Source organism: Lytechinus pictus, chromosome 3 (genome assembly GCF_037042905.1).
Source record: "Lytechinus pictus isolate F3 Inbred chromosome 3, Lp3.0, whole genome shotgun sequence".
Classification (NCBI taxonomy): Eukaryota; Metazoa; Echinodermata; class Echinoidea; order Temnopleuroida; family Toxopneustidae; genus Lytechinus; species Lytechinus pictus.
The window spans coordinates 69,140,019-69,160,969 of NC_087247.1; the positions used below are offsets into that span (position 1 = coordinate 69,140,019).

The 20,951-nt window shown below is 37.6% G+C and overlaps 1 protein-coding gene across 3 annotated transcripts in view; it reads right to left on the minus strand.

The window, feature by feature from the left end:
* Positions 1 to 20,951, minus strand: part of LOC129256768 (NCK-interacting protein with SH3 domain-like) — a 77,594-nt gene that overhangs the window by 21,645 nt on the left and 34,998 nt on the right. Inside the window, exons 1-3 of one of the 3 annotated variants that reach the window (XR_010293161.1) lie at positions 8,972 to 9,101; positions 5,131 to 5,415; positions 2,824 to 3,370 (exon numbers count right to left, since the gene is read on the minus strand). Coding sequence is in view for 1 of the 3 variants with exons in the window: in XM_064097637.1 (XP_063953707.1) it covers positions 2,824 to 3,370; positions 5,131 to 5,415; positions 8,972 to 9,018 (879 nt within the window). In the remaining 2 variants the exon portion in view is untranslated. Of the gene's footprint in view, positions 1 to 2,823; positions 3,371 to 5,130; positions 5,416 to 8,971; positions 9,264 to 20,951 lie in introns of those variants that run through there. The other 2 variants (XM_064097637.1, XR_010293162.1) reach the window with 2 other exon arrangements.

The window sequence follows — 20,951 nt, forward strand, 5'->3', positions numbered from 1 at the left end:
TATAAAGTGGAACAACCATAATATAGACCACAAACAAGCTACAGCAACACTAGAAACAAGGAGACAAAAGGGGCATTAGTGAGTAGAGAAGACCAATCAGGTTAGTGAAGGGGATGAAAGAAAAGGAGTAGGCAGACACAAAGGGAAGTTAGTGTAAGTAAGGCCAAGAGGGATTAAGATAATGAGGCAGGCAACATCAAACAGGATCTGGAACAAAACAGTGATAGAGGGATGAATAACTAGAGAATTTATAGTGAGAGGTGGGTCAAACAGGTTACAAAGAAAGGCATAATGAACTGGTGCATAAGATGGCCTGAACATCCAAGAGGGGAACGACTGATTATTCTTTCCTATCCACTTTCAATTTATATATACATATCATTTTTCCCCTCAGCTCTTTTGAATAGTTACATTATAGTTTCTTCCTCTACTTTCCTCCCATATCTCATACAAGCTCGGCTCCAATTTTTCCTTCCTTATTCAGGCGATATAATAATTATATATTTTTTTTTTTTTCTCCACTCACCTCTTTTAGATTTACCACATTTGCTTATTTACATGTATACTATGGTTTCTTCATAATACACCCCCTCTCATCTATATTTGCTTTTACCTTTTTAGGCAATTTGCTTCCTCTTTTTTACAGGTTTTTTTTTTTTTTCCTACTGTATAGTCCTATGTTTTTTTCCTGTCACACCTAGCGGATTACAATATCAGTTACACCATATGTGTATTTATATTTTTTCATATACATTTCTTTTTTTGGATATATTTATATACATATCACTTATAGATACATATTTACACTTACCTTCTTCTCTTAGTTTGTTTAATGCTTTATCATATATACTTATATGTCTTTTGCACATTATCAGTTGTTCCCCATTCTTTTCCCTTTTCCCCCCACTCTTATGCACCAGTTTATTATGCCTTTCTTTGTAACCTGTTTGACCCATCTCTCACTAATTCTCTAGTTATTCATCCCTCTATCACTGTTTTGTTCCAGATCCTGTTTGATGTTGCCTGCCTCATTATCTTAATCCCTCTTGGCCTTACTTACACTAACTTCCCTTTGTGTCTGCCTACTCCTTTTCTTTCATCCCCTTCACTAACCTGATTGGTCTTCTCTACTCACTAATGCCCCTTTTGTCTCCTTGTTTCTAGTGTTGCTGTAGCTTGTTTGTGGTCTATATTATGGTTGTTCCACTTTATATGTTTGTCATTTTGCCTCCGACGAAGATTCTGCTAGGATCGAAAGCTTAGGCCCCTTATTGACTTTCTAATTTACTCCATTGGCTCTCTTTTATTAGATAAGCAGTTTTCAGCAGCTTCTTTTTGCCATTTATTTCAATTTAACAGAAAACTATTGCTTGTTTTGTAAAATTTTCTTTTGGATAATTTGAAGGTCATCATTTTAAATCATATCAAAAGAAAATTTTAAAATATAAGTTCATTTTACATTGCCTGTGTGTGAATATTTCAGATGTCACTCCGTAACCGGTAATGGGTTTATGTTTTAAGTTGTAATTAATGAAAAAATACACAAATTTTTTTATGTAATGCAGCATATTAAAGCTAGAACAACATAGAATCCAATCAATAACTCAACATTGTGATAGCCATTTAAAGTTCACAGAGTTTGAGCAATATGTTTTCTCCTCAAATATGCATGTCCATTTTACGTCAATATTCATATCTCATTAAATCAGCGGATCAAAATAACAAATGTTATTATTTTGAAAAGTGGGTTTCAGCAACTACTGTCAGGTACCATTTCTTTGCAAATAACTATTTGAATATGGGTGATATTTTTGTTTGAATGCTAAAAACTTGTTTCTGAACGTCACTCCGTTACCTTGGAACTGCCCAGAAACAATTTTAAAAAAGTTTCATCAAAATTGGTTATGAAATAAGCAAGTTATGGACGTTTAAAAAGTATTGTTGTACTTTCTATGGGGATCATCAAATTCTCCATTTGTTTTGTACACAAATTTTCAGATTTTCCCTTTTATTTTACATTATTTTACATTATCTCCTCCTGACCTTCACATGTGATGTGAATGATATTTCCCATGACATATATGTTGTGCTCAGAAGGAGGCAAGATGCAATTTGAAAGATAATGAAGAAAATCTGAAAATTTGTGTTCAAAACAAATGGGAGAGTTGTCCACAAAATCAGCCATTTTGAAGCACGTTTGCCAATTTGAGGATCCCCATAGAAAGTACAAGACTTTTTAAACGTCCATAACTTGCTTATTTCATAACCGATTTTGATGAAAACTATTTTCAAATTGTTCCTCTCATTTGACTATTTCCAATAAGATTGCTTCTCTTCTTGGGTTTTGGTTTCCTTTAACAAGAGAAGGGCAGATCTACAAAAGTTTAATTTTTCTTATCTAGATGAATAAAAATATGAATAAATTAGAGGTGAAGTAAGGTCAATTGTAGACTGATAAATCCACTGTTTTGGAGGAGTTTTTCAACGTTTTCTGATTTTTTTGTCCTCCTACACAGATGGATGACGGTATTGGGCTTGTAATGGTGCCGCTTCACTACAGCTTATATGGAGAAAGGGTACGCTTTAGCACCCTCCTCAATTAATCTTAAATTTTGCTTTCGAAGAGGAGAAAGGAAGAAATAATAAAGATGAATTTATATCAAATACAATCAGCTCACCACCTTTCTGAAAAATATGCTGGAAAACAGCAAATTGTATTCATTCACAATAAATGAAAGCAGACTACTACTCCAATTACAAAAGACATGAGATAACATTAAGTTTCTGTGATTGTATGTAAATGTATAAGGTAACTCTACTCACTAGATCACTAGTCAAACTTGAGAGAATTGCAGCCATGACATTTGCAACCTGAGGTACTGCAGATCCAACTCCTTGCAAGATGGTTCTCACTGCTTGTTTCGACATGTCATAGCTCAAATTAGTTTCTGTTCTGACCTGCTCTACGAGTTCACCAAGTAGACCCTTTGGTATGACGGGTTCGGAGGATCCTGAACTGTTGTTACTTGACATTTCCCTGTCAGATTTAGTTGTTGACATTAGTGTAGAAGATGCTAATGTTTGGCTTGAATCTTGTGAGTCAATTTGATCTTGAGGGCTTTGCTTCGTACTTTCATTCCTTTGGGGTGGCTTAGGGGCAGCTCTAGCTTTTGTTGATGACCTAGGAGTGCAAGATAATCCTGCTGCTTGTTCTGGTTGTGTTGGAGACTTATTTTGTACAGGCGGTGGAGGTGCTCTTCGAAGCTCAGTAGAAGTCTGTCGAGGAAGGTCTGGGGCTTTTCTTTTGGGCTGTTTATCTGATGACACAGAATCACCTTGCAGAGTAGACTGCCGATGTTGAACAAGCTTCCTGTTTGAAAAAAAGGTACTTGCGAAAATTATTAATGAAATATAATTTAGAAATTGTATACATACATGTAAATCATCTGGGTGTAGTTGTTGTTTTCAACTTTATTTTCTGAATTGGTGGTAGCAGAATAGTACTGGGTATGCTAGCATTTAGCAAATAAAAGTTTATGATTAAAACACCTCTTTTTATCATTACTATCCAAATTTACATGAGCCTTGCTTGAAAACCTACACTTTTTCTAATTTGGGGGAATTTGACGCCCTTTTCATGCATGTATTTGCTGACGTGCATACAATACAGCTGTATGGTCCCTGAGTATGAAGGAATGAAAATGGAATACACAATAGGGATAACAATCAATATACTAACAGCTAGGGTTACTCCAAGCTAAAAATTAAATGATTGAACAGCTCAGGCTGAAAAGTTGACAAAAATTGGATGAGAGATATAATAATACCCCCAAAACATCTTAAAGAAACAATTTAACGTTTATATTATGAGAAAGATAATCTCTTCAAACTTGAGTTGAAATAATAAGGCCTATTTATGGTGGGGAAACCTGATATTTGATGTAGGTATTCAGAGATCAAAACATTCAAACATTTTGAATGTCCTCATGTACACAAGCATGGTGTCTATATTGCAGGGATGCCAGTGGCATATGGCTCCAGGGTCTGAACATTTTTTTTTTGAAGGAAGATTATGCGAGTGTTGCGCATGACACAAGCCCAAAACGCAAGAGCAAATAAGTCCCATTGGCTGGGGCCCCTTGAAAAGTGAAAGCTCTAGATGCTTTGTTGCAATCTGGGCATATCTGAGGGGTCTTTCCTCCTCAAATTTAATCATGTTTTATAAGTAAATCTATATCTGATATATTTTCTATCATTCAAAGTAAAAAATGAAAAAGAACGAGGCTCATATTAAACTCATTTTAGATTGTAATTCAAGCCATCAAATTTATTGTTCACACCAGTGACTCTTCAAATCTCCATTTTTATAGGTGACGTAGTCAAATAAAATTGCAAATTGCATTGGTAGTGTCAAAGTCATTAGGGCTTGTCCCGATTGAAACGCAGCCCGAGCGCTAAAGCTCAGCTAGCAGTTGCGTCTGCAAGAGGGTGTTAGTGAGCTCGCCTGCCCCGCCGGCCATGCCCATCAAGGATGAGAGCGCCTGCTCGTTTGACCCCAGTACATGCAGCACCGCTGACATGGCATGGTCGCAAGTAGCAAAACTAACCAAAAAAATTGCATACTCACAAGATAAATGTCCTGAATAACGTCCTTTAAAAGGAGCTTCAAGGGCTCCAAAGTGTCAATTGCATGCTGTAAACTCAAACAAATTTGTTTTGCTTCATCCTGATGTCACAAAGAAAATCGCATGCGATAGAGATAGCTTGTTTCCATTTCAGTCGTTTTGAGATATATGCGCATGCCAATGCATATGAATATAACACGTGATTAAGACACTGCAAGAAACACCCTTGGAGAAGCATAATTTTTGTTTTGGCTGTCTCGTAATTTCCTTGCTTTATTTTATGTTGTAGTTTATTCTCTATCATATTTTCTATTTTCCGGCTAATCGGCGGTGGGATCAAAGGAAAAGACGGATTATTATTGACAAAGCCGGAATTCATGGTAAAAAAAATGGAAAGCATGAATTCTGGAAAAACTGGCATCCCTGCCATATTGAAATAACAGTGTCCCAGTAGCCCCCCCCCCCCTCCTTGGGATTAGCAAAACCAAGTTCAATATTTACATACTGTAAATTATCCCGCTGTTGGTGTGAAAGTGAGCCTCCTTTCTCAGTAGCAGCCAGATGAATGAATTCAATTGCTCTCTCAATGGATCTGAGTACTTCATCATTGGATGCTTGACCTTTCTCCATATAGTTGGCAGGAACATACCCAGTCTGGCCCAAATGATTCATAACATGCCACCAGTGTTGGTCTGTTTTATCAAGAAGAGTGAAATCCTCACCTTCTCTGAAGCTCAATGATGTTGAGTCTTTGGAGTTGAAGGAAAAGGTTGCACGATACATGGTCAGGCTACAAAGATCATGAGATACAAAGAAATGAATTAATAACAGTCCGATCATAGCAGTGAAGCCAAATTTGATTTAATTGATTACACAATTTTAAACGTGTATGACATTACAAATGAATAACAAGAATGGATCAGGAAGCACACACATTCAAATAATATTTTTGAACAGATTTAGGGTAGGCCTAAAGATTATTATCTTGTCATATTTCATTTCGACATAGATTAGAACTTATTCATAGCACAAGCGAGGAAGTCAAGAGGTCATCATGGTCATAGGATGAAGTTGGATGAAAAAAAATTCTCAGCTTGATATCAGCAAGTACTTTTTCCAGCAAAAGAGTTGTTGTAGATATGTGGAATAATCTTCCCGATAGTGTAATATCAGCTCCTTCAGTCAACTCATTAAAAAATCACCTTGATGCCTGAGCCAGGCAGAAGCAATGTAGATCTAGGTTGTTATTATCTTTGTTCTCTCCACTGCACTCCAGACTCCACTTAACTTAACTTACACACTTCTGAGTGACACTGACAGTCCTTTCGTGTTTTAACTCAATTTATTTGTTCATCAATGTCATGGATAATGTACAACCACCAGAGATACTGCGATCGATGAACATGTACTAATGCCTACAGGCTACAGTACAGCATCGTAAACATAAATTTAAGTTAAGCGAGTGGGCACTCACACTCGTGCGAGGTTAGTATTAGTATGATGGGGTGTCCAAACTTTGCGAACATTTAAAGAATATTCATCATGCTTAAATTTGTTCACAAAATATTCACAATTTATACAAAACCAATTTCAAAACAAGTGGAACGCCTCTGGCAGTCTCGCCTGCATTACGCAATTCGATATAGCAGCAGTGCTTCCTTTGAAAAACAGCTAATGAATAATTATTCACAGAAGAAAACACTAATATAATAAAATATTATGTCCATTGACCCAGAATGACCTTTGACCATGATCATGTGACCTAAGACATGTGCAAAACAATCATTCATACTTGATTACCCTTATGTCGATGTTTCATGAGCAAGTACCATAAACTTCCTAAGTTATAATGCCAATTCAACACATACCCCCAACACGGCCAGAGTTCATTGACCATTAAATGACCTTTGATCTTGGCATGTTCCTGAAACACACACAGGGTATTCAGAGATACATTGCTGCTCTTATATCCAAGTTTCATGAACTAAATCCATAGACTTTTAAAGTTATGATGACAACTAACATTACCGAAGTTTGCTGATCCTTAATGACCTTTGACCTTGATCATGTGACCTGAATCTAGCACAGGATGTCCAAAGATTCTTGATTGCTCTTATGTCCAAGTTTCATGAACTAGATCCATAAAATTTCAAAGTTATGACAATTCCTCAAATACCCCCAATATGGCCATAGTTCACTGACCCTAAGTGACCTTTGACCTTGGTCATGTGACCTGAAACTTGCGCATGATATTCAGGAATACATGGTTGCTCTTATGTCCAAGTTTCATGAACTAGATCCATAAACTTCTAAAGTTATGACAATTCCTCAAATAACCCTAACATGGCCAAAGTTTGTTGACCCTAAGTGACCTTTGACCTTAATCATGTGACATGAAACTCAGGCAGGATATTCAGTGATACACTATTACCCTTATAGTTTTATGAACTAGGTCTATACACTTTTGAAGTTATGACAACATTTCAAAAACATAACCTAGGTTAGGATTTCGATATTGATTCCCCCAACATGGCCATAGTTCATTGACCCTAAGTGACCTTTGACCTTGGTCATGTGACCTGAAACTCGCGCATGATATTCAGGAATACATGGTTGCTCTTATGTCCAAGTTTCATGAACTAGATCCATAAACTTCTAAAGTTATGACAATTCCTCAAATAACCCTAACATGGCCAAAGTTTGCTGACCCTAAGTGACCTTTGACCTTAATCATGTGACATGAAACTCAGGCAGGATATTCAGTGATACACTATTACCCTTATAGTTTTATGAACTAGGTCTATACACTTTTGAAGTTATGACAACATTTCAAAAACTTAACCTAGGTTAGGATTTCGATATTGATTCCCCCAACATGGCCATAGTTCATTGACCCTAAGTGACCTTTGACCTTGGTCATGTGACCTGAAACTCGCGCATGATATTCAGGAATACATGGTTGCTCTTATGTCCAAGTTTCATGAACTAGATCCATAAACTTCTAAAGTTATGACAATTCCTCAAATAACCCTAACATGGCCAAAGTTTGTTGACCCTAAGTGACCTTTGACCTTAATCATGTGACATGAAACTCAGGCAGGATATTCAGTGATACACTATTACCCTTATAGTTTTATGAACTAGGTCTATACACTTTTGAAGTAATGACAACATTTCAAAAACATAACCTAGGTTAGGATTTCGATATTGATTCCCCCAACATGGTCTAAGTTCATTGACCCTAAATGACCTTTGACCTCGGTCATGTGACCTGAAACTCAGGCAGGATGTTTCATGAACTAGGTCCATTAAGTTATGATGGCATTTCAAAAACTTAACCAAGGTAAAGATTTCAATGTTGACGCCGCCGCCGTCGGAAAAGCGGCGCCTATAGTCTCGCTCTGGCGAGACAAAAAGCTACCACATTGACGGCAAGATCATAAACTATAAAATCAGTGACAAAAATGTTAAGTAGGTCAAGGGGTTTTGCCCTTATTGCGATCTCAAAATTCTATTCCGATCGATGAATGCGCGCTGTGCTGGAAATCCGTTCAGAAAAAGTGTGACCTAACTTCGCGGTCCAAAGTTTTGTTGAGATTTAAACAAAAAAATCGAGCTAAAAAAAATGAGATATTTATATCAGATGTACAGCAAAATGCTATAGAATCGGTCAGTATGTTTTCCATTTTTTATGGTATCTGCTTGCAAAAAGATGATATCGTGATGCCTGTTGGGAGGTTAAGATTTTTTTGGAATGGGTGCCGATGATGGTGAAAAATTTGCTGATCTTTTGTCAATCCTTTCAAGAATAATGAACTCATCCTTAAGAAACTTTCGCTAGAGTGTAATTTTAGGTTGCTTTTCATGTTGATGTCAGATTTTTTGGATATTCAATAGTTTTTTAGATGGACACACATGAAGTTTGGACTCACTACCATATACTAACCTCACACCACTCATTCAATGAACAAGGTTATTATAACCCTGTTCTCTGTTACTATTCCCTGTGTGGTGAAATAATGTTGGCAATGATTGGCTTATTTTCTCTTGTTTTGGGGGGACAAATGCTTGATTTTTTTTAACACTGTCAGTTTCCATTACAACCATTCATCATATAACTTGGTTCTTTAATTAAATTGAAGTCTTTTAATTATTTTTTCTAAATTAACAAGGCAAAAGCAATTTTGTGTCTCGCCCACTTATGAAAATGACCAGAAATATCGTGATTTGCGAGGGCACGCAAGAGAATTATATCGAAACTGCATTGTGAAATGACTGGGATGGAATAACACTTGTCATAAGAGCCTTACACGTAAACTTTAATGTTGACCTGAAAATGACCTTACCATGTGACCTCCGACTGCAGCATAACATGCAGGTCCCCCAAGTCCATCTACCATCCAAGTTTGGTTGAAAAGCGACTTACAGATGCGGAGTTAGGTGTCATAAGAGAGTCTTGCATGTAAACTATAACGTTGACCTGAAAATGACCTTTGACCTTACCATGTGACCTCTGACTGCAGCATAACATGCAGGTCCCCCAAGTCCATCTACCATCCAAGTTTGGTTGAAAAGTGACTTATGGTTGGGTAGTTAGGTGTCATAAGAGAGTCTTGCATGTAAACTTTTAACGTTGACCTGAAAATGACCTTTGACCTTACCATGTGACCTCCGACTGCAGCATAACATGTAGGTCCCCCAAGTCCATCTACCATCCAAGTTTGGTTAAAATGCGACTTACGGTTGCAGAGTTAGGTGTCATAAGAGAGTCTTGCATGTAAACTTTAATGTTGCCCTGAAAATGACCTTTGACATTATCATGTGACCTCCGACTGCAGCATAACATGCAGGTCCCCCAAGTCCATCTACCATCCAAGTTTGGTTGAAAAGTGACTTTCGGTTGCGGAGTTAGGTGTCATAAGAGAGTCTTGCATGTAAACTTTAACGTTGACCTGAAAATGACCTTTGACCTTACCATGTGATTTCTGACTGCAGCATAACATGCAGGTCCCCCAAGTCCATCTACCATCCAAGTTTGGTTAAAATGCGACTTACGGTTGCGGAGTTAGGTATCATAAGAGAGTCTTGCATGTAAACTTAACGTTGACCTGAAAATGACCTTTGACCTTACCATGTGACCTATAACTTCAGCATAACATGCAGGTCCCCCAAGTCCATCTACCATCCAAGTTTGGTTGAAAAGCGACTTACGGTTGCGGAGTTAGGTGTCATAAGAGAGTCTTGCATGTAAACTTTAACGTTGACCTGAAAATGACCTTTGACCTTACCATGTGACCTCTGACTGCAGCATAACATGCAGGTCCCCCAAGTCCATCTACCATCCAAGTTTGGTTGAAAAGTGACTTATGGTTGGGTAGTTAGGTGTCATAAGAGAGTCTTGCATGTAAACTTTTAACGTTGACCTGAAAATGACCTTTGACCTTACCATGTGACCTCCGACTGCAGCATAACATGTAGGTCCCCCAAGTCCATCTACCATCCAAGTTTGGTTAAAATGCGACTTACGGTTGCAGAGTTAGGTGTCATAAGAGAGTCTTGCATGTAAACTTTAATGTTGACCTGAAAATGACCTTTGACATTATCATGTGACCTCCGACTGCAGCATAACATGCAGGTCCCCCAAGTCCATCTACCATCCAAGTTTGGTTGAAAAGTGACTTTCGGTTGCGGAGTTAGGTGTCATAAGAGAGTCTTGCATGTAAACTTTAACGTTGACCTGAAAATGACCTTTGACCTTACCATGTGATTTCTGACTGCAGCATAACATGCAGGTCCCCCAAGTCCATCTACCATCCAAGTTTGGTTAAAATGCGACTTACGGTTGCGGAGTTAGGTATCATAAGAGAGTCTTGCATGTAAACTTAACGTTGACCTGAAAATGACCTTTGACCTTACCATGTGACCTATAACTTCAGCATAACATGCAGGTCCCCCAAGTCCATCTACCATCCAAGTTTGGTTGAAAAGCGACTTACGGTTGCGGAGTTAGGTGTCATAAGAGAGTCTTGCATGTAAACTTTAACGTTGACCTGAAAATGACCTTTGACCTTACCATGTGACCTCCGACTGCAGCATAACATGCAGGTCCCCCAAGTCCATCTACCATCCAAGTTTGGTTGAAAAGCGACTTACGGTTGCGGAGTTAGGTGTCATAAGAGAGTCTTGCATGTAAACTTTAACGTTGACCTGAAAATGACCTTTGACCTTACCATGTGACCTCCGACTGCAGCATAACATGCAGGTCCCCCAAGTCCATCTACCATCCAAGTTTGGTTGAAAATCGACTTACGGTTGTGGAGTTATGTGTCATTAAGTTTGTGACGGACGGACGACGGACGACATTTGGATCCCTAAGTCTCGCCTTCACCTCCGGTGGGCGAGACAAAAATAGAGATTTAACAAGTGGAACGCCTCTGGCAGTCTCGCCTGCATTACGCAATTTAATATAGCAGCAGTGCTAACTTTGAAAACTACTATAAAATAATCATTAAAAAAAAACACCATTCATACTGTATAATGACATAATACCATGTTCATTGACCATAAATTACATTTGAATGGAGACTTAAGACTGTCAACTACACCCATGTCCACATTTCATTCACTCTATCCATAAACTTTCAAAGTTATGATGGCAATTCAACAATTACCCCAACATGGCCTAAGTTTATTGACCTTAACTGACCTTTGACTTGGTTTTGTGACCTGAAACTCACAGGGGATGTTCAGTGATGCTTGATTACTCTTATATCCCAAGTTTTATGAACTAGATTCATAAACTTTCAGAGTTAGGATGGTAATTGAACAAATACCCCCAACACGGCCAAAGTTCATTGACCTTTAATGACCTTTGACCATGGTCATGTGACCTGAAACTCGTACAGGATGTTCAGTGATACTTGATTACTCTTATGTCCAAGTTTCATGAACTAGATCCATAAATTTTCAAAGTTATGATGGTAATTCAACAAATACCCCCAACTTGGCCAAAGTTCATTGACCCTAAATGACCTTTGACCTTGGTCATGTGACCTGAAACTCAGGCAGGATGTTTACTAATACTTGATTAACCTTATGTCCAAGTTTCATGGACTAGATCCATAAATTTTAAAAGTTATGATAGTAATTCAACAAATACCCCCAACTTGACCAAAGTTCATTGACCCTAAATGACCTTTGACCTTGGTCACGTGACCTGAAACTCGAGCAGGATGTTCACTAATACTCGATTAACCTTATGCCCAAGTTTCATGAACTAGGTCCATATACTTTCTTAAGTTATGATGTCATTTCAAAAACTTAACCTTCGGTTAAGATTTTGAAAATAATTTTCCCAACATGGTCTAAGTTCATTGACCCTAAATGACCTTTGACCTTGGTCATGTGACCTGAAACTCAGGCAAGATGTTAACTAATACTTGTGTAGGATTGTTAATTTGTCATTTACCTATTTTGTTTATTTCCTTTGACTTGTGTTTTCTTCAGGTGTTTTACATTTCTGTTCTGTCTAGACTTTAGTTCATTTGCATTTCTTTTCAGTACTGCCCTTGCAGTCTGGACTTAGGTTATTTGAGTTTAATGATATTCAGTTGTCATTCATTCATTCTACTCTGAATGCCTTTCCTGTGTTTCTCTTGTCATCTTCATTCCTTCTCTATTCTCTCTTCAGGTGTTCCACTCATTCCATCCCTCACCTGACTCCTTAGTTTCTACTTCCATTATTACATAATCACCAGACATCTTTGTCATCTCATCTCATTCCTTATTGGTTTATCTTATGAATTGGGTTCTTACATTTTAGTTCGATCCTTCCATTTTCTTTAGTTTGATTGGTTGTTATTTCTAATTTAAATATTTATGTAAATTATACTGTGATCCAAAGTTAAGCTGAGGCAAAATAGCCCAGATATTAAACAGTGTACAACCAGACTCCTTCGGTTTAAGTTATCTTCATTTTGCGTCTGCTTCATTCCCCTTCAGTTTGATGATTTAGAACTTCCATTTATTTTCAACTCCAAACATATAATTTTCTTCAACCCTACAACTGGTGGCAGCGGTGCTTCGAACCTTATGCCTCGCTTATCTGTTCGCCACAAACTTTCAATCATATTTCGTCAACTTTATCGTCATCATGTTCCTGTTGGAGAAACATTTAGCCCTTCATACATGTACTTCTGTTCAGCCGTTACTTCTTGCCTGATTGATGCTAGCCAGCAGCTCGCCTATAACTTCAACGTCAATGCTGTGGCTTGTCTAGTAGGATGATGCTACTACCAGCCAGTCTTCGCCTTTAGCTCTATACCTGAGTGGATGAAAGCCTTGCCTGAGTACCAGCTCGGATCTTCGCCTATTGCTCTTTGTGAGTGGATAAACGTTCTGCCTGATTACCAGCCAACCTTCGCCTTTTTCTCAACGTGAGTAGATGAAAGTTCTGCCTGCGAGTCAGCCTCTCGCCTTTAACTACAACCATTGCCCGACTACATGGAGTGGATGATGTCGCTGCCTATTTTTCTTCATTCAGTCTCTTCGGCTCAACAGTCTCCCACCTTTGCCTCATGATGCCTTCCAGCCTCTCGCCTTGCTTCTCTTCGTCGAGTGAATGATGCTGCCTTTTGGTCTTCATGTTGCTTTGTCCCTTTATCTTCGCTCGATGCATGACACCTTCCAGCCTCTCGCCTGTTACTCTGTCGCCTACGCATCTAGAGTTGATGACGCTCTGCTTTGATCTTCGAAGCCAGCCGCCACCTTTTGCTCTTCAGTTGCTCCAGCCCATGAGTGGATGATGCTGTTCCCCTGGTCTTCATGCATACAGTGAAAACTTTTCGCCCCCTAAGAAGGTCCGATATTCAACAACTTGAACTTGATGTCTCCATTTTACCACCAGACTACATTCTTCTCTCAAACTCAAACTTTATTTGGAACTTTTGGACAATTTATTTCCCTGATGGTGAGAACACTAACAATTTTCATTAAATTTTGTCACAGATTTTAAATTTGTTGAAAAATATAAAAATGATTTCTGTGATCATTAAATTCCCTTAACTTTACATTTATGCAATTTTTGTTTATTAAATAATTTTGTATCAGATTGATCTATGGAATAATCTTGCCAAATGTATTAATAAGTTCTATTCAATTAATTTCATACAAAAACGATAGATATTTACTATGATAGCCAAATTCTAAGTTCAAATAGCATTTTATCAATTTTTAGATAAATTATGTATCCAAACTGATCTATTTCTTTATATACTGTAAAAGGCATATACACAAATTCCAGTATTTTATTTATACTCGAGTGTTTTCTTATACACAAATGAATTCGATTAAAAAAAGCAATCATTTTTTTTATCAAACCCATATATTTGATTCTTAACTGGAATTAATCACATGCCTTATTTTGATTTAATGTTGGGCTTATATAGAAACATTTTTTTTTAGCAAGATTATTCAAATTCTACAAAAGTATATTTTTGTTTTATTGAATCAGATAATTTTCTTTAGGTATTTATTTGTCTTAAATTGGTGTCTTAAATGTACATAAATAGAAATATATTTACGATTTGTCAATAATCGAGTGATTACAATTAATGTGCAATATATCAAAATTATAATTTTCTCAGCTCAGTATTGATGTATTTTAATATTTTGATATTACAGATGTTTAAATATTTAAATTTTGTGAATCTCTAAATCTGAAAATAATGTGAACTAAGTGCAATATATGAAATCGAAAAACTAAAGGAGATTATGACAAACTAAATTTTTGAAATGTTTCATTTGTATACCTTAATGCTCAAAAAAACTATTTCAATTTTAATCACTGTATATTTATTAAAGTTTTATCAATGATATTGCACAAAGTCGGACTTAGTTCAATGTTCAATTTAAATCATTTATTATTTTTTACTATTGAAGTTTCATCATTGTAATTTTACAAATTATACAAAATAAGTCTTTTTTATTTGTATTACTCAGTAATTTCTTTTTCCAACATTCAGTTAAAATTCCTAGATTTTTGATACCCCTAGTTTAATGTCTTTTTTAAAGTAAAGTCAAAGATTTTCACAGATATACTTTGTCATATAATTTCAGAAAATATGGCTTTATATAAATTCAAATGTTTGATTTTTCATAATTTCTGGTTATGTTATTTGCTGAACGTCATGTTTAATTTTTGTAAAGTTCAGTAGTATTTTGTCTTGCACTTTTCAATGTTCAATATTCCTTTGAGCTACCATAATTGTTTTTATCTATTTGTCTAGTGGTGCTCTCATATAAGTTTTTCATTTTTTTTTGTAAGTCCAGGAGATACATTTTTCCAGTTGGCAAGACATGCATAATTTTAACAAAAACAGAAATCTTTAATAATTTGAAAAAAATATATATACATATTCAAGATTAACCTTATGTCCAAGTTTCATGGACTAGATCCATAAATTTTCAAAGTTATGATGTCATTTCAAAAACTTAACCTTAGGTTAACATTTGATGTTGACGCCGCCGCCGCCGCCGTCGGAAAAGCGGCGCCTATAGTCTCGCTTTGCTATGCAGGCGAGACAAAAATGACAACTTTCTTGAACTTTTATTTTTCATCAATAGAGGGCCGGCACAAAAATATGCCAAAACTTGAACTTATTGAGCGCTCCGGTGAATACAAAATATCCCCACGTTACTAATGAAAAATAGATCGCAACTGTATGAAAATTAGTAGGACTATTTTTGTTTACAAAAGTGGCATTTTAATGAATATTTATTTGTGTGTTGTACACTGCATAGTAGATGTACGTCAGGGTGGCAGTGCGAGCACTAGGCAGCTGGCAGCCGTCTGTTTCGAGGAATTTATTAACTTTTTTTTTTTTTCTTCTCGTACACAGATGGCTCGCGATTGTGCAGCTGCCATTAGGGGGTTGACAATGCAAAATCCCCCTGACGGGGCTCATTGATTTTTGTCTTTATTTCATAAAAATATATAAAAAGAACTGGATAAAAATAAAGATTATTATTCTGTTTTTTGCCTGAAATGCACCAAAACAGGAAAAAATAAACTTGAAAGGAAAAAAAACAGTGACTTACTTCGGTTGTTGTGCAACTCGCATTTCCCTGGTTTATTCGAATTTAACACATAAACATACATGTATGGCCATTGAGTCCCTGTACAGATCGAGTTAGAACTTCGGTCTCTGTAATTGGTGAGTGGAGCCAACGGAGTTCAGCGGAACAACCAATATAACAGAGACCGAAGCTTTTGGTCCATGCACGCACGTGCACAAGTGCTTTGCACCATCACCAAGAACCGCGTTTGGCAGTGGATTTCTACCTAACTTTAGTCGGTCATGCGTGCTGCGACGCCACGTCTGGCGTCCACAGCACACGACTTCTAGGGCTCGATTTTTCTGTGCACGACAGCATATATGTAATGAACCCTTGAGTGGCGAGTAGCCTGGAGGTTTCTGGAGAGTATACTGACATAGGCTTACTCTTCATGAAGCCTGGGACGGCATCATGCTATGCCTCTATGCGCATCAAGTATTTTGGAGACAACAATGATATAATAATAATGGCCTTTATTAGGCATTAAAACATTCTTGGCAGCCAATGGCTGAATTTGTTAATGTTTGTACACAGTAAAAAGATTCACATACAAATTTAACAAAACAGTATACAAAATATACAAAATACAGAATATATACATCTGAAATATGATTAATCAATATGCATAAGAAAGGGCGGACTCCATCCAACCTTGGAAAGATAACTAGAAAAAAAAGGAAACGTTTGATTGGTGGGACGGTATGAAGTTGATTAAGCAGTTTGAAAAACCATATTAAACTGACGGAAAGAGAGACATGGGAGAACAAAAGCGTATCCATGGGCACAGTTGAGTGGGATTGTTGGTAATTGGATTAAATGGGGTATTAAAAAAACAGTATAAAGATACAAAAGGCACTTTACAAAGCTGAATGGAGCATTAAACAATGACGTAAGCATGAGACTTGGTTCGAAACTTTAAACTAAACTTGAAATGTAATCACAAAGTCCCCACAGGCTGATCCAAATGGAGAGAAAAGAGAAACAAGCATAACGTTGGATATCCCAACGGTCCCCACTCCATCCATTCAAATCAAACTGCAGTGGCAGACCTGGGCTAAAAGAAGAGGTCCAAGAAAAGACATAAAGAATGGAAGAACAGAGTAGATGCAATGCCCAAATTTTTTTTACATATAACCAGTGAACATATTAAGAACCTTTAAATTTATTAAAAATTCGAAAGACAGAATTGCATCCCCTTTTTTACTTCAATCATGTCAATGCTATTGCACTTAATACTGAAGGTGTATGTACAGGCAGTAGAGGGGAGATGAAAATAGAGATGAGAGAGAATAAGGAAATAATGAGAAGAGAGAGAGGGAAAGAGTGAGAGAGAGAGGGGGGGGGGGGGGAGGAAGGACAGGGAGGGTAAAACTTGCAGCCTACACTATGCATGTACATGAGATCACAAAGTTCAATTCAATTGAATTGTGACAGATATCAATAACAATAACATGGGAATCCCAACAAGATAAAAGGAAGGAATTGGAGGAAGAGAGAACAATGAAGGGGAAAGCAAAGTAAAGCTAGAAGCGCGAGAGAAAGTGAAAGAGAATAATTGGTAGAGAGGGGCTAGAGGAGAAGGGTAACAGAGAGAGAAAGACAAAGAAAGAGAGGGGGAGAGAGAGAATGTGAGATCTTCCCAATATCATATTACAAAGCATTTAAAGTCTCGATTAAGTAAGAAATTGGACTTCCACTGTACCTTTCTGTTCTACACTATACAGGATACTGTACTGTACTCCTTAAGGCTGAAGAGTACCTAGTCTGACGGGGTGCTGGGAGCCAGTCCCTGAACTGAGTTGACTTTAGCAAGGACCCTGCAAATTTACGGCATAAGTCATGCCTACGAGTTTCAAGAGACTGCAGTTGTGTTAGCTGCAAAGCATTGGGATATGATACATAACGTTCACCTAGAATTATCCTTAGGGCTCGATTTGTACTATTTCAATTTGAAAAGCTTGTTATTTAGTGAGCCCAGGGTGCCAAGCTGGTACAGCAAATTCTACCAGCGGTCTTACATAACCTGTGTATATTGTGAGTAAATCTTTCACAGGGAGCTTGAAGAGTTTCAATGATCGTAACATGAACAATCTTCTACTAGCTTTAGAGAGCATGGCACGCACATGGCTATTCCACTTTAAGTTGGATTGTAAGAGTACGCCAAGGATCTTTACAACATCAACTTTAGTCAAGGTTTGGCCATCTAGACTGTATTGTACAGGGGGTAACACAGCTCTACCGAAGTCAATTCGCATGATATGACACTTAGAAGCGTTCAGTTTCATGTTATTTGTAGAACACCAATTGTCAAGTTCCCGGAGGGTGGACTGTACCTCACTGGCCGATCCCCGCTGGGTTGACTCTGCGATTGTCATGTCGTCAACGTATTTCCAGTGTTGAACACTGGATGATTATTTTTAAGCATCATTGATCAAGATCAAGAATAGAGCAGGGCCTTATCGTGTTCCCTGCGGTACACCTGCATGGAGATGCATACTTGAGGACAGACAACCACGGTAGCGAACACGCTGAGATCGGTCAGTGAGGAAGCTGGCAATCCTGGGAAATAAGAAAAGGGTTGACATGTAGATCTACCAGTTTTGATACGATAACAATAACAGTATGGTCTTCCCTATCAAATGCCTTAGAGAAATCTGTAGTTACCATCACAGACGTAGTACCAAGCTTGTCTGCATTTTTACAGAGAAAGTTGACAATATCTACTAAGCAATGTGTACACGACATACCAGATCTACTACTGAACTGTTTAGTGTCAAGTGACGAGACAGCTGACATTAACCACCTAGTAATGAACAAATCAGCCAGTTTTGCAAAGTGGTCTGTAATACAATTTATTTCAGCATGTAAATATTTTAATGCATTTCCATGAAGTCTCCAAAAGGACATACTAAAGGTCCAGAAAAATCCATGTCATGGAAAGACGTCTAATTTGCATAAATCCAAAATGGCCGCCATCGTGAGTATTTTTCTTATTTATTAATAGTATTACAAATACTAATCTGATCATATGCTTTATACAGGGATGCCACTAGGTGTCCTCCAAAAATACTGAAACTTATCGCGGGCCGGGACAGTGTCCAAGAAAAAAAAAAATTAGGGGGGTCCACCTTAAATTTTGGGATGGACACATGTCACAGGTAAAAAATTGGACAAGCAAAAAAAAAATTAATAAAAAAAATAAAAAATTAGGAGGGGGGGGGTCCGCCCCCATCTCAAATTTAGGGGAGGGGGGAGGACCAAGTGGCTTCTTACCTTGTTGTGATCGATGACTTTGAAGTCAATTAAGTTTGAAAAACTGACGGTAGTTAGTTGTGTGTTTCTCATAGAACGCTAGACCAAAAGCTTCAGTCTCTGTATTTTGGTTGTTCAGCTGAACCGCGTTGGCTCCACTCACTAATACATAGACTGAAGAGTTGTTGGCCCGTACATAAAGACAACGTATCAGCTAACCCAGGGAGCTCCGGCCCGCTTTCCGGGCCGGAACACCCTGGGTTCCGTATCAGCATGCAGCAGTAACGTTAGATCTAACATTCGGCGGAAACCCGATTTTCGGATCGTTTTTGGTACATAAAATGTCACAGTATTGAAAGGGTTCGCGCCGACGACCACTCAACACAGACACGAGGGCTGAGGTTTCTTGAGTTCTTTCATTGACCAAAGAAAAACAGCTTCGGTCAGAATACTAATTCTGCATTTGTTTTCAACATCTTCAGCCTAAGTACATGAAGGGAAGTCCTTGCAGAAGACTTCTATACTGCAAAATTAAACTTCCTTCTGCAGGAACAAGTATCCTCATCAACAACAAACAGTAGGAATCCCTTGCTACTGCCAGTGTCATGAGTCACTGGACTCTCTCCCTAGCTATTACAATAAAAGTGCAATGGTGCACATCAGAGTACAAAAGCATCCCTAAAGGGGGTACATGAATTGGCATTACTGTTACTCCTAAAAAGGCGGGAAAGAATTAGCCAATGAGCAGAGAGGGAAAGATTAAGGCAAAGTTGGTATAACTTCAGAGAGGGAGAAAGAGTACTAAAGATAAGGTTGGAAGATATAATGTGAAATATAGATTTATTATATACATTATATTCAAATGTTACATGTACTGAAATGAAATCATAAAATATAGTATCCTTTTAACTAGATCTTTAAATGGATATTATACAAGGAAAACCCAACTTACAACATTATAAAAAACAATTACATCCAAACTTACGAGAAAATATATAAAATTCAGAAACATCGTACCTTAGACCGCAGTTACCGCTAATTCCTTTCAAATGATGATCAAAACTTAGTCATCCTCGATTCCTTCATTGGTCATCGTAAGTTGCCATCTTGGATGACGTCATCATCTTTACAGACGTATTTACCAGTCGCTATTATACCGCGATTCGTGCCGCTGCTTTGCGCTCGTCTATGTGCGTGCGTTCGGAACTTGTCGCTCGCATTGATTGGCCAGGATATCGATAATTCTAATCAGAAAGCCTTGATAAAAGCATAACTCAATGAACGTAGTATAGTAGGCAGTGAGTGCGTTTATAAATTATGTACCGTATAAAAGCAAATATCTTGGGGAAATATCTCTCACTAGGTCGATCGACATGCATCGCAATCGGGAGAGATAGGGGAAAAAAGGAGGACTTTCTGGGTTTTTTATACACAGAAAACAGGAAAAGTCGGAAATACGGAAATAAGACAGATAGCAGGAAAAAAGCCGGAATTCCTTATAAATACAGAAAAGTGGCATCCCTGTTTATAGCACTTTCAAAAATTATAATTAAAGCATTAATCTTTCACCAGTGTTATATCTTACCATAATGCTTAATTTCAAAATTAGGATGAAGTTAGGTTTGACCTATACTGACCTGTAGAGGTCAATGACCTTAAGTTCAATGACCTCAAAATATCAGAAAATTGATGTTTTACATCATTAGCTCATGATAAAAATGGTTTTAATGCAAACAAAATTATTCAATATTGACTTTCAAGGTATCCTGATATTCTAGAAAGAAATTGGTGGGTTATAAGATTTGACCTTTGACCCTGGAGAGCTAAAAAACGTCAGTGACCTTAACATTTTGGAATATTGACACTTAGCATCACTGTTTTATGATAGGCTTAAATAGGCCTCTCATGTAAAGAATTGCAATACTATTTATTTCAACACATTTTCATGAAGTCTCCAAA